Raw genomic sequence first — 23,011 nt, 5'->3', positions numbered from 1 at the left:
CACTGTGTTGATCCGCGTGTACCATTTGTACTGGGCCCCGTACGCGCGCAGTGCCAGCAAATCTCCTCGCGCCCTTTTCCAGTTTCCGCGCGCTTCCTTCCCTTCCCGCCATCGTTTCCCTCCACTGCTCACCTCCTCCCCGCCTCATTAAAATCTCCTACTCGTCCCCCCACCAATCTCCCCAAGCAATCCCACATCTCCGCTGCGCCGCCCCGCTTCCCAGCGCCTCCGCCTCCTCCGTCCGGCGATGGACCGCCGCTTCCGCGCCACCCCGCGCGCGTCCGAGAGCAGCAACCACCACCAGCGGTTCCTCCGCCCCGGCGCGCTCGCGCGCCTCCGGGACTCCAGGATCGTGGCCCGCTCGCTCCAGTCGTCGGCGTGCCTCCTGCTCCCGCGGTCCGCCCCTCCGCTCCCCTCGCCGCCGGCCGTCGTCGCCGCGGCAGAGCAGGCTGGTGAACCGCGGTTCCTGGGGACGGGCGGCTCCGGGCGGTACCCGCTCCGGAGGAGGGTCGCCGCGGCCAGGGGCGTGGCGTTCTTGCCGCCGCCGTCGCCGTAGCCGGGCGCGGAGGTCCCGTCGCCGGATCCCGGTCTCCCGGCGCCGAGATTAGTTCAGAACGTGTGTCTAGAGCTCTAGATTTGTGTTTAGTTCAGTATGATCTGTGCAGATTTTTTGCTGTTTCTCGGTTTACTTAGTTTGGATTTGAGGAGGAATAATTTACTTCGGATTTTTCATATTCTGATGCAACTTTGGTCAAGTAGAGCCAGGTAATCTTCACCTCGCTAGCAAGCTGCAGTGCAGATGCTAATTGCTTTAATGTGGGACAACTGGATCCAAATCCGATTAACATTGTGACTTAGCGCTCTTCTCTATCAATACAAGCTGGGCAGTAATGCCGGCCGCTTCAAAAAAAAAAAAACGTTGTGACTTAGCCAAGAATGATGCTGTTCTCCCTTTGGTTTCACACTTCTATCCAGAGTGGATTTTACGGAATAACTTGGTACTCCACTCAAGCGATAGGTAGATGGATTTGGACGTTGTGCGCATTGTTTTCACATGGTAACGCTGCTTAAGATTCACAGTTTGTAGCTTGTCTTCTGAGATCAGATGGCCTGTGTTCCTGATCTGATTGGAAACCAAGCCTGATGGCGATAGCCGTGGCGGAAACCACACAATTGAGCATTCGAGATGTGTTCAGATTCAGCTCGCAGTTGGGTGATGAAGTGGGGGCGTAGCCCTCAGCATTACCTACACCCAACTCAGATCACCCACATCTCGAATCATGAAATATTGCATTTTTTTTACGCAAGAGAATTGCGATTCTTTGTATTAAGAAAGAAGGAAATTTATGAGTACTACTACGCGCTATGTCTTGCATGCGCCGCCTGCATCTTACATCGATATTCCGATATTACAGAAAGGTGAACAACCGTTCTAAAGGATCGCCAATTGCTAACTACTCGCTAACTCGACAACGCAACATGATCCACAGCTCTCCCTACCGGTCATGTCGCCGCCGTCACCCTCCTCCGCCCACGCGGCGTAGAAGTCGCTCTCGTGGACGGGAACAGTTCCCTGACAGCCGCAAATTCTTTGGGCGCCAGTTTCGCTCTGTAGAGGTCGTCGCAGGCCTTCCGGTTGTCTTCGGTGATGACCGCATTGTCATTGACCACACCGAAACAGCGCATCATGAGCACATCTCCCCTCCTAGAAGCAGGTACACGCGACAGGGCTTGGGATGCCTGGCGCCGGCTACGCTGCGGTAGCTTTGGCTCCGGCACTTCCTGGTCCTGTGCGGCGCGCTTGGATGGCAACGGAGCGAGGGGCGTTCTCACCTTCGTTTGAACGGCAGCAGCGAACAGATCAAGGTTTCGGGCCGCCTCCGCCTCCACGTCCACTACGCCACCACCATGTTGGGCTGGGAGCACCTGCTGCTGATCCTGGACTTGCTGCGCTGCCGGAGGGCTATGCCAGGGGAAGACGGAGGATAGAGTGCCCCCTGCAGGCTGGGTGTGGCACGCGGTCGGGCTGGATGGGCAGCTGACAAATATTGCACGAATTGAGCATTCGAGATGTGTTCAGATTTTGCTCGCAGTCGGATGAGATTTAGATGCTCGCGTTGCCCATCGCCATAGCTCAGCCACGGGCTTGCAACGAGCAGCTGCACATTGTATGGAATATGGATGCCTACACTACGCACACTGCATAAACCATCAACCATGCAAGTAAAAGCAATCTGCAAGTGGATTTTCTTAATCAGAGAATAATCTGCCATATTGCTTCTTGTGCCGGGAGCGGTAACATACTTGAAGTGAGAACTGGGATGATTAAACCAAAGAATCGCTGTCTGTTCTAAATACCACTGCAAATGTTAGGCACTGATGACTGATAACCATGGTTTGCAGGAAGAGATCAAAAGGTTGAGATACCAGCCAGCTTCTAAAGGTAGAAAATAAGAAGACGTTGAATAAATTTGATAATTGGTTCAATTTTAGCAGAGTCCTTAGCGGCTCGATTGACAACGCCCATAGCTTGGAGGTCAGGACAATTGTATTTGCGATCTGTGGCCGAGATTTGTTTCACGATCGATGTATGTGCGCACGCGCTGCTGGGCGATCGATCATGCGTCCTGCCATCTGACAAGGCCGACATGGAGGTCGAGATTTTCCAAGATGGATCCTTCTCCTAATTGACAGGCAGGGGCGAAGCTAGAAAAAAACGCCACCGGGGTCGTTACAAATTTGCAATAGTAACTTGATAATATAATGGCATGCAGAATATCTATAGTCGATAAAATTACAAAGGACATGTTGAGAAAAATACAAAATAAACATTCAGCATTTCACAATAGTAGCTGCCTCCTCTGGTTTCTTTTTTGTATGTCTATGGTCCTCTGAACTATCACATCATTAGTTGGAACTGTGGCTAGAAATCCTTGTTCCACAAAGCATATGATGCAATCATTCATAAATTCATCGTGCGATACGATTCGCAGTAATGTCTTCACAATTTTCATTGTTGAAAAGCATCTCTCAACCGATGTGGTGCCAATAGGAATAACTACTACTCCCTCCGTTCCAAATTATAGGTCATTTTGACTTTTCTAGATACATAGATATTATTATGCATCTAGACATAGTGTATATCTAAGTGCATAACAAAGTCTATGAATCTAATAAAGTCAAAACGACCTATAATTTGGGACAAAGGGAGTACTAGCCTGAGAAGCCAATAGATCGAAGAAAAAGCACGATTCTTTTTTGTGCTGAGCTCAAATTGGAAAATCTTTAATCACGTCGCACATTATCAATGTAAATAGGAAGCTCGCGACCTTCAGCTGGGTACGACTTAGCCACCTCAGGAATGATACAGTCTTCGCAAAAGGAGTATATGATCTCTAATAAAGAATCCCAATCCTCATCTCTAATTTGCTATAATTTTTGCTTGTTTAACTTCACCAAATAAAAATACTAAGACCCTACATCTCTATGCATCTCTATGTGCAAAGCCGGATAGGAGTAACGAACTGAGCTCAGTTCAGTTGGTAAGGTTGCTTGTGGTGGAACCTGCCCCCTCGTGTGATTAAAAAAAAAAACTGGAGAGGAGAGGAGTAACACTAAGAGTCCACGTTGAATTGTGTCGATCGATTTTTCCTGGGTGCGATCATTTTCTTTCTCTTGCCTCTGGGGTTGGGCTGCCCGCTGGACCCTCCCGTGTGGCCTGCCTGCCTGGCTGGCTCCGTGTGCCTCCTGGGCCAAGTGCTAAGCTGTGCTGTTTGTTGTGTACGTCGGCTTATGGCTTGGGCCAATTTGTGAACGTGCACTCTGGGCCAAAATCAACAAGACCACGGTGGAAAATTGCTGGCTACAAGGGGTTTCGCGGAAGGCGTCGGGGTCATAAAAAACACACAGCTTCGCCTGACAGGTCATCCAAAAACACTCAAATTTTGTACTGATCAATCAATCAATCAACAGTCACGAAATCTCTCCGATATCGAGCCCAAATTTTCCTTGTATGCATCTTTTCTGCTCCCTATATACCCACCTCCCACGTAGAAAGTTTTGAGACATCTCCCTCATCGCGCCATGCTCTCGCCACCGCGAGACCATCCCGAGGCGTCGATGGCGGCTGCGGCCATGGCGAAGGAGCCGGAGATGGTCGCCGTCGCCGAGGCCGGCGGGGAGCGGAAGAGGAAGAAGACGCTGGGGCGGCAGAAGATCGAGATCAAGCGCATCAAGTGCGCCAGCGCTACGCACGTGTGTTTCTCCAAGCGCCGCAACGGCCTCTACAAGAAGGCCACCGAGCTCTGCGTGCTCACCGGCGCGAGCCTCGCCATCGTCGTCTTCTCCCCCGCCGACAAGCCCTACTCGCTCGGCTACCCCTCCGTGCACGCCGTCCTCGAGGGCTACCTCGACCCCGCCTCCTACGTCCCGCCCACCGCGGCCGAGGCGGCGGCGCTCGCGGCGGCCGCGCGCGAGTACGAGTGCGAGCGCGAGCGCCTAGACAAGGCCCTCGAGGCGGAGAAGCGGCGGCGTATCGCGCTCGACGCGGCGGCGCGCGCGGCCGGCGTGTGGACTGGCGACGACGACGTGCGCCTCAAGGGGATGCCGGAGCTCGTCGCCATGCTCGCCGCGCTCGAGCGGGTCCAGGCCGAGGCCAACATGATGCAGCGCGCGCACGAGGTCATCGCCGAGGAGGCCATCATGATGCAGCAGTGCGCGGCGGCGGCGGGCGCCGGCGATGCCGCCATCAGCGCCTTCCAGTTCGAGTACCCCGGCGCCGGCACGTTCACGGCGGACGGCGCCGGCGGTGCCGGCGGCAGCAGCTATTACCAGGAGGCCATGGGCGCACAGATGATGCTGATGGGCGGCAACGTCGTCAGCCATGGCGCCCATGCGCCGCTGCCTTTTGCTCCGATGCTGCTGCCTCCTGATCTTCCGCCGCAGCCACATTTCAACTATGGCTCTGACCGCTACAATATCGCAGGCTATGGCTATGGCTATGGCTACGACCTTGTAGATGGCAGCAACCATGGCGCCGCGTATGAAATGGAAGGGTTTCACGGGACGAGAACGACGACAACATGCAACTTCTTTGGGTAGCATTTCGTCGATTTAATTACTAGTACGTGTTCACTTATGGTGAATAATGTCGATGTGGCTTAATTAGGTCTGCATCGATCAAGTTGGGGTAGTGCGCGCAATTCATAATGTACATACGGAATCAATCTTACCTTGGTTCAAACAATTATGAACACTTGGATTGATGGATTTATAATAATTTGTCTTGATTATTAAATGCGCCTTTTCTTCTTCGTGTCTTTGTTTCATGTATCATGTACCATTTCCAGATTATGCGTGAGTCGAGCTCGCAGAATACCTACGATTAAGCTGCAGTGGTCGTATTCTTCAATCTTCCTTTGCGTTCTCCATGGTAAGATGATATGGATGAATGTAGTAGGGCATCGGCATTATCATGGGCCTCATCGGTCCATGGGCCGGCTGTAACGCAGTCGAAACGCCGTCCGCCTGTGCTGTTCGACCTCGTCGGTCGCAAATGGTGAGTGTTGTTGTTGTTGTAGTAGGGCTCGTTTGGTAGGGCTGCGGCTGTGGCTAAAACGGCTGTAGTTGTAGCTTCTTCGATGGAATTTTTTTTACTTCACCTAGTCTGGATGGAAAAACGTTTGGCAAAACGGCTTCTCCTAGATGAGTAACATGGATAAAAATACGAAATGTCCATAATACCCTTCCATATTTTTTTTCTTTCCTTTTTCTTTTTTCTCCCTTCTTTTTTTTCTCTTTCCTTTAATTCTTATCCGCCTCCGCCAGCGTCATCCGCTCGCAACGCCTCGGCCTGCCTTATCCGCTTGCAACGCCTCCAGTGCCGCGCTCCACCGCCGGCCGCCCCAGCACCTCCGCTCCACTGTCGGCCGCCCTAGCGCCTCCGCTCCGCCACCAGCCCCTAGCGCCGCCGCCCCTGCCCTCCACCGCGCCATGCCTCCGTCCCCACGCCGCTCCACCTCCAGTGCCGCGCCGCGCCGCCAGGCCACCTCCACCACGCCGTTCCACCTCCACCTCGCTGCTCCGACTCCACCGCGCCGCCAGACCGCCTCCACCGCACCCTTCACCTCCACTCGCGGGCTCCCCGAGGGCAAGGGTGGGAACGACGGGAAGAAGCCGCGGGGAGCCGGTTTTTTGGGCTTCTTCTCCGTCAAATGGCTCCACAGAGTGGGTTCGGAGGGGCTTCTTCCCTGAAGCCGTTTTGGTGGAGATCTTTTAGTAGGGCTTCGGCTTCTACCGGTGGAGAAGCCGCAGCCGAAGCCCTACCAAAGGGGATCATAGTAGTAGTGTTGGTGGAGTGCATGGTGACGCTCGGCTTGATCGATTGGACACCCAGCAGTGTAATCAAGTAAAGATAGAAAGTAATTAGAAGGGAAAGGAGCTCGGCGGTGACGAATGCATGCATCGACCGTCGGCGTCCCGTAAGGAGAGGATCTGGCCACGGTTGCACGTAGACTTGTGGGACCTTATTCATGTTGATTGATACTTCATACATGCATGTACACGTATGCATCAATGCACGCATGAACACATATGGGAGTGCATCTGTAGTGGAGCCTTTCTTTCAGTTGTTCGGTCTTAGCGTGGACGCCATCGCTGGTGTTATGACGGCCTCGGTGATGTCCTCTCCGTAGTGACGACTTCCTTAGCTCACAGACGGATGGCGCCGTGAGCAGCTCCAACGGCTGGCATGGTGGAGCTGGTATTCGTCGCAGGCAGACGGACCCAGCGGCGTGGGCTGTTGGAGGACGAGCTCCAGCAGCGAGGCGCTGGTGGTTCAGATCACTACGGACGTGACAGCGGCGAGCCCTGCCGCGGCGAGCGTCGATGAGGGCGTGCTGGCGACGACGACATCCCATGTGGCAGGTTCGGCATCTCCTCTCACAGTGCTTGTGATGGCAAGTACGTACAGGGGCTCCATGTGCAATCTGAAAGGAACATGCAACAAGAAAGAAAGAAAAGGACAAGTAGATTATATCAACCTGTGTTACCAACGAGCATGGAAGTGGCCATGTTGTTGATGCCGGAGTTCTTGGCGTCAGCGACGTGCAGTGCCGCAGATCGGTGCCGGAGCTTCGTTGACGGCCGCGAACTTGACTGCCAGTGATGCACGAGCTCCCGGGATGATGTTGCCGGCCGGAGAGCGAAGGCGTGCTCGTGCGCTAGATGGGGCGGCGCGGCGGTGTGGTGTGGTGTGTTGGCTTGTGCCTGGGCTGAGAGAGTGGAGGCCTCCTTTTATAGGCAGCGGAAGGGAGGAGCTGACGCCGAGCGCCGCCTTCATTTCATTCTGTTGACGAGCTGGTAAAAGGTCGGGCAAAACGTCCTGCTTTCGTTTCTCATCGCGCGGCCGGCCAAATTCAAATTTGAAAATCATTCTTATCCGCTAGTCCTATCCTTTCCGCGTACACCGCTGGATCGCACCAGTTAGATTGCGTCGTTGAGTGCGAGAAGCTTCCAGAAGCTGGGCCAGCCAGGCTTTCACCATTCTTGTTTGCAATACACGTGTATGTGTACTTGAATTTGTATACATTACTAGCTTTCATTTAAGTAGCTACACATGCGAATGACGTTGCGTGGCCATGCAGGCTGCCCATGGGAGCCCATATTAGCAAGAATAAGGGGCTGTTTGGATACGAGGTGCTAAACTTTAACAGTGTCACATCGGATGTTTGGATGCTAATTAGGAGGACTAAACATGAGCTAATTATAAAACTAATTGCAGAACCTTGTGCTAATTCGCGAGACGAATCTATTAAGCCTAATTAATCCATCATTAGCAAATGGTTACTGTAGCACCACATTGTCAAATCATGGACTAATTAGGCTTAATAGATTCGTCTCGCGAATTATACTCCATCCGTGCAATTAGTTTTGTAATTAGCTTATGTTTAGTACTCCTAATTAGCATCCAAACATCCGATGTGATAGGTGTTAAACTTTAACAGGTGTTTCCCAAACACCCCCTAAATTGTGTGCTAATCCTTCACTAATCAGCCCAACCTCTTTATGACTTAGTGAGTTTAGACTATTAGCTGACGTGAGCCGATCCACCGTCACGGAGCTAAGAAGAGCACCCTCCTTGCGGCCAACCGACGGCCCTGCAGTTCTTTACGTACTATGAGAGCTCATTTACACATATGTATTATACATATGTACGAATTTGAGAGGGGAGAGTGCAAAAGCATGTACGTGTACCCTGATTAAGATCTTGTACGGGAGCATTGCTTGTCTCTTTCATACTACATGTATGGATTCTCATTCCAAAGAGTATTGCTAGACATGTATAAAATATCATCGAACAGGTGCCCAAGATACAATTTTGACATGTTATATTTCTATTTAGCCATAAAATCTAATGATCTAGATTTGCGTATCTTAAAATCTTCTAAGAAACAACATGATAGAAATATATAATACAATGCATAATTTAATAATAATTTTATAACTTTCAGTCTTGCAAACTTCTTACTACAGTGTATTAGTAACTAGTTTTTACTTTCAATCTATAGGTGAAGATAACCGTTTCCTAGGGTGAATTTTTATGGCATGCTGTCAAAGCACGAATCAAATTGTATCATTTTTTCAATGCAAACGTGGTATTTTTTTATATTTGTCATTACTTAGAGAAAAGCCGAACCACTCGCTGATGGATTCTTTTTCGACCTTTATAGCTCACTCGGTCAATCCACTAACACTAGCTATATTCACACCATGAAAGAATAGATTTCAGATAAAATGTATAAGTGTAACAATATATTTTGAAAGTTGACTCATCATAATAATACTTTATAGTGAAAAATAGCATAATAAAATTTTAAGAAGTATGCTAGGTATATTGATTCATGACTACCATAAATTGATATTTTTTCAATAGGTGGGAACACGTATTCCAGCAATGCGTTTTTCCTTCCGACGTACACCAGCCCATGACCATAGTGGGCCAATCTAACGGGCCAACTTGTGAACAGATGGGTCGGAAGGATGGTGTGGAACGGATGTCTGGAGATGAGCGGGGATGACCGTAGTGGGCCAACCTGTCGGTGCCTCCGCTGTGCGCCTCGCTACCCCGGCCCCTTCCTCCGCCGGCGGCTGGCGGCGTGGACGCCTCCTCGCCGCACCGCCCGGCACCAGACCGCCGCCGCCTTTCCCCCGCCCACCTCGAACTTCGTCGACGCGACGCCCCCATCCCGACTTGGCCCAAACCGCCTGCGACCACGTAGCAGCGCCCAACTGCGCACGGCGGTGGCTTGGTGGCAGCGTAGAGTGCTGGATGCGGCTCAGGTCGGGAGAGGCAGCCACGCTCCGATTCGGTGGCGGACGATACGGTGGATGAGCGAGATGAGCAGGAGGTCAGAATCTAGCGGGGAGGAGCTCAATTTCTGTTGCCGGGGCTCGATTCCGTGGTCCGGCACTGCGACATTTGCATGGCGCCACCACGGCCTTCACCTTCGCTCCCGGCGTGGGCGACGGCCAACGCCCTCTTCCGCCGCCACCGCCGCCTGCTGCCGCTCCTCCTCCCCGCTGCCTCCCTCCGGGACCTCCTCCCCGTTCTGTCCTACTGCCTCGTCTCCGGCCTCGCTCGCAACCCCTTCGTTGCCTCCCGCCTGCTCCTCACGTCCTCCGGCCTATCCCTTCCCTTCTCCCTCCTCCTCCTCTCCCATCTCCCGGCCTCCTCCCTCTCTTCGTTCTCCTTCAACTCCCTCATCCGCGCCTCCCCGTCCGTCCTCGCGCTCCGCCTGTTCGACCAAATGCGCCGCCGAGGCGTTCCCGCGGACCCATACACCCTCCCGTTCCTGATCCGCGCCTGCAACGGCAGTGATCCTCCGCTGTGCAAGTCTCTGCATGGGCAAGGCGTCCGTCTTGGCTACGGCTGCCACCTCTTCACGCAGACGGCGCTGATGAACATGTACTTCGCCTGCGGGTCGGTGGTCGCCGCTCGCAGGGTGTTCGAGGAAATGCCGGCGAGGGATGTGGTTGCATGGACGGGCCTGGTTTCAGGTTATGTAGACTCCGGGATGTACCTGAAAGCAGTTGAGGTGTTTCAGGAGATGAGAGGTGCTGATGATCTCGTGTGGCCTAATGAGGCAACGGTGGTGTCAGTTGCCTCTGCCTGCACCGGTCTGGGCTCACTGGAGTATGCCACGGGGCTGCATTCATATGTGGAAAAGATTGGCTTGGAGGGCAAGTTGATTGTCAAGAATGCATTGGTTGACATGTATGGGAAGTGTGGCAGCATTGAGTCAGCTCGTAGATTGTTTTGTTTGATGTGCGAGAAGGACCTGCATTCATGGACAGCAATGATTTCAGGGTTGGCTTCGCATGGGCATGGCAAAGAAGCAGTTGCCTTGTTCTTCAGCATGTTGGAGGCGGGATTAAATCCTGATTCGACTACCTTTATTGTGGTTCTCTCTGCTTGTAGCCATTCTGGATTGGTGGATGAGGGGATACATGTCTTCAATTCCATGGAGAGTGAGTATCGTGTCTCTCTGAGCATCAAACACTATGGTTGCATGGTGGACCTTTTCAGCAGAGCAGGGCTTATTCACCGTGCTTATGAATTCGTTAGCACTATGCCTTTTGAACCAAACTTGGAGATTCTTGGGGCCCTGCTGAGTGCATGCAGTATCAACAATGAATTAGAGATTGGGGAGCTCGTGCTCAATAAGATTGAGTCAGTCTGCTCCTACAAAGGAGGTGCTGGTGTGCTTCTGTCCAACATGTATGCTAACCAAAACCTGTGGCAGGAAGTTGATACCATTAGAAGGAAGATAAAAACTGAAGCAATTGCCAGGAAGCCACCTGGTCAGAGTTTGATTGCAACAGAAGTTCTTTGCATGAGTTGGTGATTAGTAATTGAGCGGATTCACTTTTGATGAAGCTGCTGCTCCTGATTTTGGTCGGGTTAGGAAACTTGTAAAGAAACCTATCCTTTCATTCAAAAATAAATTCTAGGCTGAGTATTGGATGTCTATCCTCACATGTTACTTGTTTTAAGATGTCCAGGTGCTTTTGGTTGTACTGTTACAAAAATGAACCTGAAACGTACAATTAATACATTATAACATACAATTAATACATCATTACTCTTCTTATCTTCTACAAACTAGATGATGAGTACTCTATGTATCTGGGGATGGGCAGCTTCAGGGTGTTTGCTTTCTACGACTCTGTAGTCCAGCCGAAATGGAAGGTGTTGTTGCGAGGAGGGTGATCCCTTCGGACAATAGCTGCCTCTTCAACGTTGTGTAAGTTTGTGTCCTACTGTACTGATTTTAGCAAAAGGAGAGGTTGCATATTATACTTTGTAACACCACTGTTTCGACACAGATACGTGATGGAACACAACCGGAATAAGGCTTCTGAGCTCAGACAAGTTACTTCCTTGACCAAATGTTTAGCAGTTCAGTGCCTCAGCATTTCTTAGTCTTTTCCCTGCTTTTAAGGCTTTGATTTTTTTTAAATGGTACTACCTGCGTTCCCTTTTTTCTTCTTTCTTTTTTGCCTCATGGTATCATGCAAACTTGGACACAGCTTGCATATTACCATCCTGCCCGATAATGAATTTTCTCTTGCCTGAAAAAGGGTAGAGAAATCTATTCATAATTTATTCCAGTTATGATTTCAACTGTCTAATAAAACGAGTTGTATGGAATAATTTGACAATAATATAGAAAAGTATCATCCAGATGCGTGGCTGGATGGTAATTTAGTCCATATATATAAACCTTCTTTCAGGACTGCTCTCATGTCATGTATTTTGATCATCAAACATGATGAAATTAGTTAGATCCAAGAGCATGTCAATCTGTTGAGTTTTACTTCGTTATTTGGTCAACCGAACGAATTTAATGGTCTTAACAAAGTTTACACGAGATAATGATGGTTCACCCACGGTCCCACTGTGTTATTGACATCAAACCAGAACTGTAACAGTTGATTAGCCTTAGTAAAGCTATGATAAATTGACTGTCTATTCGTGCCCCCATGGTATTGCTTTTTTTACTCTTTTAGTTGAAAATTTTCGTGTGCGTAGTGCAATGTGCATGTACTATCACCATTTTTCTTACTATCTGAAATTTCATAATGTTGACATTGCTATCTTTTCTTCCCTGTTTGCTTGAAGGTTATAGCAGCAACAGTTGTTGGTGATGCTCATGATCCTGAAAAGTTCAACGAAGTGTTTCTTGGCAAACCAGAGAAGTGCTTGGATTTTGGGTCCTGAAAATTTGGGAGAGTTTCAGTACTATCAATTTGCCATCATAGCAGTCTGTTGGAACCCAGTTGCCAAAATGCCATCCTTGTGACATCCCAAGCTTACATCTGATACTACATAAATAGCTGGGACTTGATAGCTCATGATTCCTCATAAGGCATGTCCACTATAAATGTATGAACCTCCATTACAAGCCCACGACTTAGTTTTAAAAGTTTTGGCAATGGTGCCTTTATTCTCCTGCGGCTCCTGATATTAGACAGGTTAGGAAACTTGCAAAGAAATCTATCCTTTTATTCAAATAAGAAATCTGACCTGAGTATTTGATGTCTATTCAGTCATGTTTCTTGTTTTAAGATGTCAAAATTCTCATGGCTGGAACTGTTAGAAAATGAACTGAGATTGTACAATTAATGACATTACTCTTCTGCAAGCTAGATGATGACTATAATGATTTGTTAACTAGATATTGTTCTACAAATGGCATAACCTTTCTAACAAGGCAGGTTTGTCTGTACTCTGTAGAGGTAATAATTCTCGTGTTAATTACCCAGGAAAAAAAAATAAGGGCTAGCAGAGCCTGATGAACTTGAGATGCTACTGAAAATAGTGTTGTCTTAAATGGTTACTGCATGTCGTCGTTCCTGTTTCATTTGCTCCCTGCTTGTGTTATCTAGAACCTCACAGATATTCTACGTTTTGTGGTTTGTATTTGAATGTGAATTATCTTTACTTATTGTGCCCAATCATTGAAGAATCACCCAATGATCGTCGCAGTGAGCTAACCTGTTTTATATTCCAAATGCAGCTCCGCAAAATCTGGTTCCATCATTCCATGTCTAGGAACTTTGTGTGAGGCCCCATTGCCAGCACAATCGGCCTCTATCCACATAATAGCAGATTTTTAGAAAGACATGGCGAAAAATATCAATCAACACTTCCTTTCATTTTTCCTGATGGTGTAGTATATTCCTTCTTTCTGCATTGAAATGCATATAACACGCCTTTTGAGTTCTTGCATTGCTGAAAACTCGAAATTACCGTGGCTTTGACTTGGACAAAATAGTGGGTATGTGATGCTTGGATAAACCACAAGAATATCAACTAACCGCTTTTCGTTTGCTTTACCAGACAGGGTACTGGTTCTCCTAGAAACATTTTTTCCAGAATAGCCCGCCTTGCGTCCATGGCAACATTACAAATCCATTCTAAGATGCGCGCTGAGCCTTCCCCACCAACAAAGAAGCCCGGTCAGAACATTAACCTTACCCCCCTTTCCTTAGGCAAGAGCACATACAACCTCTTTTCACTTCCCGGGTAAAACACCTGCAGATGAGGAATGTTTACTGCCATCTTTCGTCATGCTTCCTGTTCTAGGAGGCTGTACAGGGGAGGGGGCTGAGGCTGGGGGCCAAGGACAGGAACAACCAAACGATGTTGTAGGAGGCTGAGGCTGAGGCTGAGGCTGCGGCCCCTGGTCTGGTGGTGAGCACCCGCACGCAATGTGGGAGGCACTTGCTTGCGGGATCGGATTCCCACACCCACCGAGGAAACGGTTGGACTCGCCCTCGGGGCAGATCGCCTCAGGTCGCGGCTCTTTTCTTTCCCTCTCGCCTTATCCGATCCGAACGCGTAGTAGTGAGGCACTGGTTTCTTCGGCCATCGCAGCTTCGAGCTAGTAGCATCATACGGAGTACTTATCACTGCCTTTCTGCTTATAGCCGGGATCTCGCTACAATGCATGATTGGATTTGTCTTCAAGAGTTGTCTCAAAATTCGATAGCTTTGCTATTTCTAGTAAAAAAAATGTGGTCTAGCTTGGTGGCAGTGTCTTTTGTTTGAAACGATGCCTATTCCTAGCTTCTGGTGATTTAATCCTGTGTTTGCTTGTCAAAATAAACTCCAATCCTAGAAAAAACACGTTTTGTCTCTCTGCCACGTGGGCCCGCCCGTCCTCGCCTTTTCTCCTTCCAGATCCGGCCGGGCCCCTCTAGCCTTTTGCCTCTTTCCCATTTCTGATTCGTTGTCCTCGCCTCCTGCCTCTGCCTCGCCGTTTATACACGCCTCCCCACACCAACACCTTCCTCTCCGTCCTCCGCTCGCCGTCCCCTCCCCACCGATTCGGAGCTCAGCGAATTCGGACACAACGCGGCGCGGCGGTGCCGGCCCCTCCCCTCCGCGAACGAATCGAACGCCGCTCCTCCGCTCCCCGGTGCGTGCGTGCTCTGCTTTTGCTTTTCAGGCGTGCGTGCTTGCGCGATTCCGTTGCGGTTTGCTCGCTGGTTCGAGGTGGTCGCCTGGGAATCCGTCGGCGCTTTGCCTTTGCCCTTTGGGTGTAGTGCTTGATGGCTCGGGACGAACCGGCGGTGGGTTGCGTAGTCCGTTGGGATGCAGCGTGCGATTTCGCCTGTGCCTCCCGGGCTGGTGGAGTTGGTGCCTCCTTGTCCATTTCCGGGTGGGTGATCCCGACCCAGTAGCTTCCAGACTCCCGTAGCTGCTTTGCCCGGTAATTTGCAGCGTACCTGTTCGCTTCTTTGTGTTCGTGGGTGGAACAGGGAGGTAGGCGAGCTGCGAGCATATAGGCATGCAGCCCAATGGCCTCAGTAGCTTGGGCGTGGTTGTTTGAAATATCACCAGCGTCAGTGGTAGTTTTGCCAGCCTGATTCCCTTCTAGCCTTCTCAAAGTACCGTTTTTGTTTCGATGATTCTTCAGGCCCGGCGAAATGGAAGGTGCGGTCGTGAGGAGGGTGATCCCTTCGGACAACAGCTGCCTCTTCAATGCCGTGGGGTAAGTCTGCAATGGCACTATGTATACCATTGATGATCAAGCAAATGAAGCCGTTTCTTAATTAATCGTCTGCAAAACCTCTGTTTTTGATACAGTTACGTGATGGAACACAACCGGAATAAGGCTTCTGAGCTGAGACAGGTAAACTGCTTCGACCAACTAACTATTCACCACTTTGGTGCCTGCATATTCCATGCCCCTAAGTTTTCAGGCTTGATAGGCTTCGATATTGTTAGAATGATAATTGTGTGTGTTCTCAAAGAAAGGTAAAAGTTTGCATATTTGCATTGTGCTGATTAGGAAGCTTCTCATACCTGAAAAAAGGGCAAGACAAATCTATTATCCGTGATTTGTTTCTGTTATGATTTCTACCCTCCACTAAAAAAAGGAGTTTCACGGTCATGCACAAGTGCATTAATTGGGATATCTTGCTACACGGAACTAATAGTATTAAGATATTATATATAGCTTAGCAGATCTGCTGGACGTTAATTGAGTCAATATAGATAAGTTTGTTTAAGGCTTGCTCTCATGTCATGTGCTGACTATCTAATGTGATGAGATTAGTTAGATCCAAGAGCATGTTAGTCGGTTGAGTAATCTTCATTATTTAGCCAACTCTAGTGATTCTATGGTCTTAAAAAAAATTAGGCGAGATGTGATGCTTCACCCACTGTCACTGTGTTACTGACTTCAATACTTCGAACGAGAATAATTGTAAATTTGTAATAGATAACCTTAGTAGAGCTATGGTAAATTGACTGTTGATTTGTACCCCATGGAATTCCTCATACTTTTAGCTAGAAATTGCTGTGCAGATCTGCACATGTTTTTGCCATTTTTCTTACTCTGAACCTTCATATTGTTGCCTCTGCTACTTTTCTTCCCTCTTCTGCTTGAAGGTTATAGCAGCAACAGTTGCTAGTGATCCTGCAAAGTTCAATGAAGTGTTTCTTGGCAAACCAAATGAAGCGTATTGTGCTTGGATTTTGGATCCTGAGAAGTGGGGAGGTGAGTTGCGGGCTTGCAACACTATAGACTTCTACAGCAGCTTTAACCTGACAATATTCTCAGTTTGAAGTGTTCCAGTGTTATGCTATATGCGGACTGCATTTCCAATGTCTGCATTATTAACGTGTCTTTCTTTTGCAAAAAATCACATGATGAGAAAAAAAATTGCACCTGATACCCTGAAAAAAATTGTGACTCAAGTGCTCATGGTTCCTGAACGTATGATCGTTCACTACAAACCTGCTGCTCACTTAGTTGCAGAGGATCTGTAATGGCACACAACAGCCATTTGCATCATGATATATAACTCTGGGCTGTCACTTGTCAGTAGAAGTTGAAGTCTTTCTTTTCAGAATCTGTAAGAATAACAAAAATAATGTCAAACAGCCATTTGCATCATGATATATAACTCTGGGTTGTCACTTGTCAGTAGAAGTGTTTCTGTTTAGACTCTGTAAGACTATTAAAAATAATATCAAGCAGCTATTTGTCTATTGCATTTATCACTAATTTCTCCTCTAATTCTCTTTGCTTGTAAAGGAGCCATTGAGCTATCTATTCTATCGGCATATTATGGGCGTGAAATTGCTGCATATGACATTCAGACCACCCGTTGTGATCTGTATGGTCAGGTTAGTGATCCCCCCCCCCCCCCCCCCCCCCCCCCCAATTGGCTTGCTCCAAATTTTTAAAGAAGTTCTTAGCTTTGCTTCCCCTGATACAGGAGAAGAATTATAGCGAAAGGGTGATGCTCATTTATGATGGGTTGCATTATGATGCTCTGGCTGTAAGCTTTCTTGATGGTATTCTACTAATTGACAAAGCAAATAGGTATTTGCTAATTGTATCTACCTTTTACATGAACAAAAATTCAGATGTCACCAGCTGAAGGAGCACCAGAAGAATTTGACCAGACAATTTTCCCTGTCAACCATAACCGTTCTATTGGTCCAGCAGAAGGCCTTGCCATCAATTTAGTGAAGGAGGCGCAGAGGTACCCAACCATCAGCATTTGAATTCTGTTCATTACCTATCAACTTCACTGTTTATAATAATATTGTCCATTTGTTTGAAACTGTGGAAATATACTCGAATAGACACGTTATTGATTGTTTTGTTTGACACACGACATGTAGGAAGAGGAGCTATACTGACACTGCAAACTTCACTCTGCGCTGCGGGGTGTGCCAGATTGGCGTCATCGGTCAAAAGGCGAGACAATTAAAATGGAAAGTTTCAAACAATCTGCGAAAAATCGTTGTACTGACTCCAACCTTTTTGTGTACAATGCAGGAGGCTGTTGAACATGCGCAAGCCACTGGCCATGTCAACTTCCAAGAATACAAATGACAAAAGACAGACTAGTTCTGTTGTTGTAAACCTATCATTTGTTCTAATTGATGATCTTTTTCTGTTGGATATGGTTGGCACATTGTATCACAATGTATTTTTTACATGAAAAACACAATAAATGTTACATTTGTTCCGGATAATGTAGATATTGCCAGCCAATCATGGTTCAAGCGTCCCTTCTTGTTCTGCTGGCATGCATGTTAGCAGGTAGCCTACTTGTGAGTCTGTGTTGTTCTTTCCCTTTTGGCGCACGTCACTATCAACTATCATCTGTAAGATCACTGATTCAAGTCACTCTTTTCGAATTGGTCCTCACCTTTTTCTGGGGAAAAAAATTTACGTACCACTCTTATTTTCTCTATTAAAAAAATCACTTTTCGAATGAAATAAAAAGGTTGTTTTGCGGTCATGACTCATGAGGTTAGGTTTATTGGCCCATGGGCTGAAACCAGATTCGCCTACGTGGCCCAGCTGCAAGCCAGATCGCGTTTGCCCATTGGGAAAATAATGTTCTACTACTGGATTCTGTGAGACTGCGTAGCACACTGTTTGCACTTTACATAAATCTTCACGCATTTCCCCTCGAAAAACGTAAGAACAAATAGGCAAGAAAGAATCTGTGAGTTTTTTTTTTTGGAAAAGAAAAGGAATCTGTGAGTTGGCCAGCGGTCAACCTTTCAATATTCTAAATGCACGGGTGCAGCAACACACATGTCAACTAAGCTGCTGTCCTGACCATAATCACACACCTTTCTTTTTGTGTCTTCCTTTTTTTTCTACATGCTACCTTTTTCTTGAGAGCAAATAAAGAGGGCCGGTCAATGAGCACAAATCCAATGCAAGACTAAATCATCGAGCAGGTCACATGACCAGACGCCACTCGGTCATCACCAGCTGATAAACTAAAATAAGGTCGACAGCAGTAACTCTTCAGTAAATTAAAGAATAATAACAACACGCATGGGTGATCCGTGTGTTTTCCTTTCTCTGCTAAAAAAAAATCACTTTTGACGAGAAGATGCGTGGAAGATTTTATTTTATTTTTGCACTGTTGAGCCCACACTAATTCAATCAGCATGCATGTGAAAGTTTTCAGCTTCGCCGCCCGTGCCCAACGGTATTACTGTTACTTGTAGAGAGCTATGCTACCCATGCATGAATGGGCGAATGGGCCCAGAAATGATCCGCACGCCGTGTTTGTATATTGCTAAAAAAAACACCACAGGCAGCTAGTAGGGTATTTAAGAGATGGCATTATTGTTGTGAGAGATAGAGATAGAGATAGAGAATGAACACGTCGCAATTGAGTGAGGCCTTCTTTTTGCAATATCTTTTTGACTCACGCACACACACATGGCCATTTTACCCATCCAATCCACAGATCTTCTTCCCCGGCCACACACTTTAGTCGCTGTCACTTTAAATCTCTCGATCCCAACTCGCAATTCCATCGTGACACATGCACCGATGCGATATCGGGTGATCAATCTCGGCTTATTCCCCTTCTTATCCCACGTTCAAATACTAAATGATTACCCTCCTTTAACGTCGTATCACACGTTGCAATCCATCAACAGTGACGGTGAGTCGATCTCTACACGCTTTCAAATAAAAGTAATGCTCGGGGCGTCAGGCTGAAAGTAACTGCACAAACATTTATATATATATTAAGTTCGTGGATATGTTCATGAGTCCACCATGGGTATACTCAAAGTAGTATAATCCACCATGAGTATACTCAAAGTAATATAAGGTCATTCTTAATGGGGTTTCATTTTCATTAAATATATATTAAGTATTTTTGATGATGTGGCAAAGAGGTAACAAAGAGAGAGGTGAAATGAGTTTCATGGGATGGAAACCGTTACCAAGGTAGTCTATGTCTTGCATGCGGTCTTGGAAATATCAAACAATGAAATTGAGCAGTGTATAGAGTTATTTCAATCTTGCTTATGTGGCATTGTTGGAAACACAACTATGAAATGGAAATTGAGAATGGCCTAATGATTAAACCACTTGGAGTAATTAACTTCCGGATAAGAATGGCCGTGTATACAAGATGATGCATGTGTGCATCAGCATTGCTGATGGCATAAACCACTGCATTTTAACCTTCATGTGCATATGTAGTGCGTGAAAGTGGTAGGGTTGATTATTGACTGAGTGTTTTTACGGTCCTTGAAACGTACTGCAAAATTATATTTAGGGGGGTTAATAAAAATTAGTTACTTAGGGGAGCTTGCATTGTACATATTGTCCTAAAAGAGCATTTTTTTTAAAATCGGACGAGCACTTCTCTGATTCTCGCTCTTGAATTTTTTTTGGCTTATTACTATTATTAACTGAAAACGACATGTTTTGGCTCATGCTACGCACTGTGTTATCCAGAAACTGTCTTCAACGACATATGCACGCAATTAAAAGCAAACTAGCTAGCCCCAGGGAGACATTGATTCCCTCCTAATCATCATCATTTCCCCTCTTGCCTCTTAATTGGGGTCTACAACAACAACTCCTACTGCACAAATAAAGCGCAAATCAGCCAAAGTATTCTCTTAGCTAGTAGATGATATTATATTATATATATAAACCTCGTCCAAGCCATGCATGTATACTCACGTGTACCGTGTACGCCTTGGTGTCAAATCTATATCAAGGACGTACGGTGGGTCCAAATGGCATATTGCATTTCAATTTGGTGTCATCCTTATCAGATATGCATGCATGCACTTGTAGTAGAGTAATTAGCAACTTGGCCCTTTGTGATTATCCGCTCTTAGTTCTGCAGAACGAGATAGATGTCGCTACCGTACCCAACAAGCTAAGGTCATCATCTTGCTAGCCTATGATGTGTAGTACGTAGCTTTAGAATGCGTGTGCTGTCACTCTATACTATATGTGCAAGTTCTAGGTGCACATCATTAAGTGGATGTGATAGTGATGTGCACCAGATTAATTCCAAGAATTCCATTGTAATCAAGGCTCTACAGCTATTTTTCTGACCAGATCTGTTAATCCCCATCCTTGGACCTAAGCAACCCAGCAGTACTTCACATGCATATTAACTGATTGCAATAGGGTCCATTATATTCCTTATAGATTTGGTGACACTTCGCCAGAAAATTTTTGTGCTAGCGGCTAAACAGATTTGTGCTGGCGGGTATCGCACCCGCTAGCAACCCTGAGCCAGCACAAATGCCGTTTGTGCTGGCGGGTGCTCGCCCGCCAGCACATACCGCTCTCTGCTGGCGGGCGGCTGCAAAGATGCTTTCTGTGCTGGCGGTGTGGTTACATCACCCGCCAGCACATATGGTTTCAGTGCTGGTGGGTGCTTATGTCGCCCGCGGAGAAAATGTATTTTCCCATTCAATATATTATTTCCCATGAATTATTTATCATTTCTATTTTCCACCTGTTTTTAGCCGCCAAATTCAAATATGTATCTCCAATCACGTAACAACAAACTTGAATAATAAATAATTCACATTATTAAAAACTACAACGTACATAATAGATAATTCACATTATTAAAAATCCATCATTTGCAATAAAGTTGTTCTTTGCCACACTAATATTAAAACTACTACGCCCATCTACGAAGATTTGTGCACTCGTCTATTATCAACACGCCCTCTTTATCAAAGAATGCTCCATTCTCATGATAAATCTCGCGTAGGATGAACCTCGCAATGTCCGTACAAATGTTGCCGATTTGTTTGTCTTCGAATTTGCTATAGTTACTGTCGATGGTAGGCATCTACAGGTATACGATACGAAGATTAGGATGTATTACTGTTAGAACGATGGTAGGCATCTACAGGTATACAGTATGAAGATTAGGATGTATTACCGTTAGAAAGTTAGCACATGGAAATGTATAAGAGACTTACGTTTTCAGGGTTCATCCGGTACCTCCCATTGTTTATGATGAACTCGCACATGTAATATCCGCATAACACAGAGCTGGGAGGTTACTTGTGGCACCGCAATAAATTGAAAAATGATGAGTTGTTATTAATGACAAGTCTACAGTATATAAAAAACCAAATTTTTATGAATCTATGATATATTATTTTCATAGCTTTCATCCTTTTTGGATTGTGTGAGATAGCTTTCATCCTTTTTGGATTGTGGACCTCACCTTTTATTATGTAAAGTTTGTACGCACTATGAGGATATAAAGACAAGAGTTAGTAATACAACTTAGGTGCAGAGAATGTCAACATGCATTTAAGTACTGCTGAGGAATGTCTTACTTTTGTATAATGCCTATGAAATCATTGTACCTATCTCTATGATAGGTGGCTGAGTCGAGGACCACTACTTCTCCTAGCTTGAGTAAAATAATGATGCAAATCCAATGATCTCTGCATTATATTAAAATGATTTATATTATAACGGCATTAAATAGCACCTAGTATATATAGTAATTAAAACAAGCTTACTCAAAACTGTAAGGAGCCATGATGTAATCCTTGTTAGCCTTTTTCTTCATTACTGTTGCAATGTGATGGGGTTCTCGGCGGCTTTCATAACCTTTGCGGTATTTTTTTTCGCTCAGGGGTTTTGCTTCCGGTGTATTCTTCTGTTGTTTGAACTCTGCCCACATTTCTGGAGGAATCTTACCGGAGTCATCCCTAGCATTCTTGCCTTTCTGTACATATTCTTTATTAAGAGTAGACCTTCAATTCCTGAAACATCTCCCAAGGAGGCTCTCGGCAAAGTTTCTTGCGAATTTCTCTTGACCTTCAGGGAAAGTGAACCTTTCTTTCACTATGGCCCACAATACATCCTTTGTAGTGGTAGGCACCTTCTTCCAATTACTAGTCGTGATCCAAATCTGCAATTTATCACTGACAATAGCTTCACATATATTCCGATACCTAGCAGATATCCCCTCAGGTAACATGGGCCCTCCTTTGGGGCCAAGCTCTTCCATTACGAGACTAACTTTTTTAGGAATCTAGTTTCAGGTTCGTTCCCTATGTTTCCTTTTCGGATTACTACTAGAAGCAGTAGTAGCCGAAGATTGTGGTGCAGAGGCAATTACCTCATCTTAATGTAGAGTAGATGTTCTACGACATCGCGGCGGGGAATGCACCGGGGATTGGTCATCGTTCTATAGAGAAAATAATAGTTGGAGTTTAGATCTTCATGTGACCAACATAAATATCACGTGTATATGTATGTGCATGTGATATATACCTGATGATCCACAGCTGGATCATATTCAGGATCATCTTCTTCTAGACGCCTGCGAGGCCTTGGTGGGCTTGGTTCGTACTCAGGTGGAGTAGAATATAATCTACATTCGTCGTCAGAATCGTCGTTCTCCTCCTCCAAGGATTGAACATCCGGTCTGGGCTGCTGTTCTCCCCCATCTTGCAATGGAGGGTTGACTAATTTGGTGGCATCTAGTTCCATGATATGTTCTCATTGTTGGTCCCATTGTTCCGTTGTTGTTTGTGACTTTTAATATGCAAAATTGTAATACTTGTAATTAAAAATTATTTCTATCGCAATTTGTATACATAAAAATTATTTCTAACACAATTTGTATCCTATATACATCAAAAATTATTTCTACA

At 46.6% G+C, this 23,011-nt stretch overlaps 4 protein-coding genes across 5 annotated transcripts; all 4 read left to right on the top strand.

Moving 5' to 3' along the window:
- Positions 1 to 104: 104 nt before the first annotated feature.
- On the top strand, positions 105 to 857 carry LOC101764365. The gene has a single exon (XM_004951810.3). The coding sequence runs from the start codon at positions 248 to 250 to the stop codon at positions 554 to 556; it is 309 nt and encodes a 102-aa protein (XP_004951867.1). The 5' UTR covers positions 105 to 247; the 3' UTR covers positions 557 to 857.
- Positions 858 to 4,134: 3,277 nt separating this feature from the next.
- On the top strand, positions 4,135 to 5,100 carry LOC101759648 (MADS-box protein FLOWERING LOCUS C). The gene has a single exon (XM_004954648.2). It carries the CDS (start codon positions 4,135 to 4,137, stop codon positions 5,098 to 5,100), a length of 966 nt encoding a protein of 321 aa, XP_004954705.2.
- A 3,969-nt stretch (positions 5,101 to 9,069) lies between these two features.
- LOC101764767 (pentatricopeptide repeat-containing protein At4g21065) lies at positions 9,070 to 13,994 on the top strand. 2 transcript variants are annotated; one of them, XM_022827713.1, is made up of 5 exons: positions 9,070 to 10,959; positions 11,166 to 11,303; positions 11,386 to 11,458; positions 12,182 to 12,534; positions 13,080 to 13,994. In XM_022827713.1, the coding sequence occupies exon 1, from the start codon at positions 9,483 to 9,485 to the stop codon at positions 10,902 to 10,904; it is 1,422 nt and encodes a 473-aa protein (XP_022683448.1). In that variant the 5' UTR covers positions 9,070 to 9,482; the 3' UTR covers positions 10,905 to 10,959; positions 11,166 to 11,303; positions 11,386 to 11,458; positions 12,182 to 12,534; positions 13,080 to 13,994. The 2 variants fall into 2 exon arrangements, with proteins under 2 accessions (XP_022683448.1, XP_004951868.1); XM_004951811.3 differs by lacking the exon at positions 13,080 to 13,994 and having other exon boundaries at positions 9,070 to 11,061; positions 12,182 to 12,593.
- Positions 13,995 to 14,280: 286 nt separating this feature from the next.
- LOC101765577 (ubiquitin thioesterase OTU1) lies at positions 14,281 to 17,598 on the top strand. The gene is made up of 9 exons (XM_004951813.2): positions 14,281 to 14,483; positions 14,985 to 15,059; positions 15,155 to 15,200; positions 15,962 to 16,070; positions 16,611 to 16,702; positions 16,795 to 16,857; positions 16,946 to 17,064; positions 17,207 to 17,282; positions 17,364 to 17,598. Exons 2-9 carry the CDS (start codon positions 14,995 to 14,997, stop codon positions 17,418 to 17,420), a joined length of 627 nt encoding a protein of 208 aa, XP_004951870.1. The 5' UTR covers positions 14,281 to 14,483; positions 14,985 to 14,994; the 3' UTR covers positions 17,421 to 17,598.
- Positions 17,599 to 23,011: the final 5,413 nt, after the last annotated feature.

This window comes from Setaria italica, chromosome I (genome assembly GCF_000263155.2).
Source record: "Setaria italica strain Yugu1 chromosome I, Setaria_italica_v2.0, whole genome shotgun sequence".
NCBI lineage: Eukaryota > Viridiplantae > Streptophyta > Magnoliopsida > Poales > Poaceae > Setaria > Setaria italica.
This window is presented reverse-complemented; position numbering and strand designations above follow the sequence as displayed.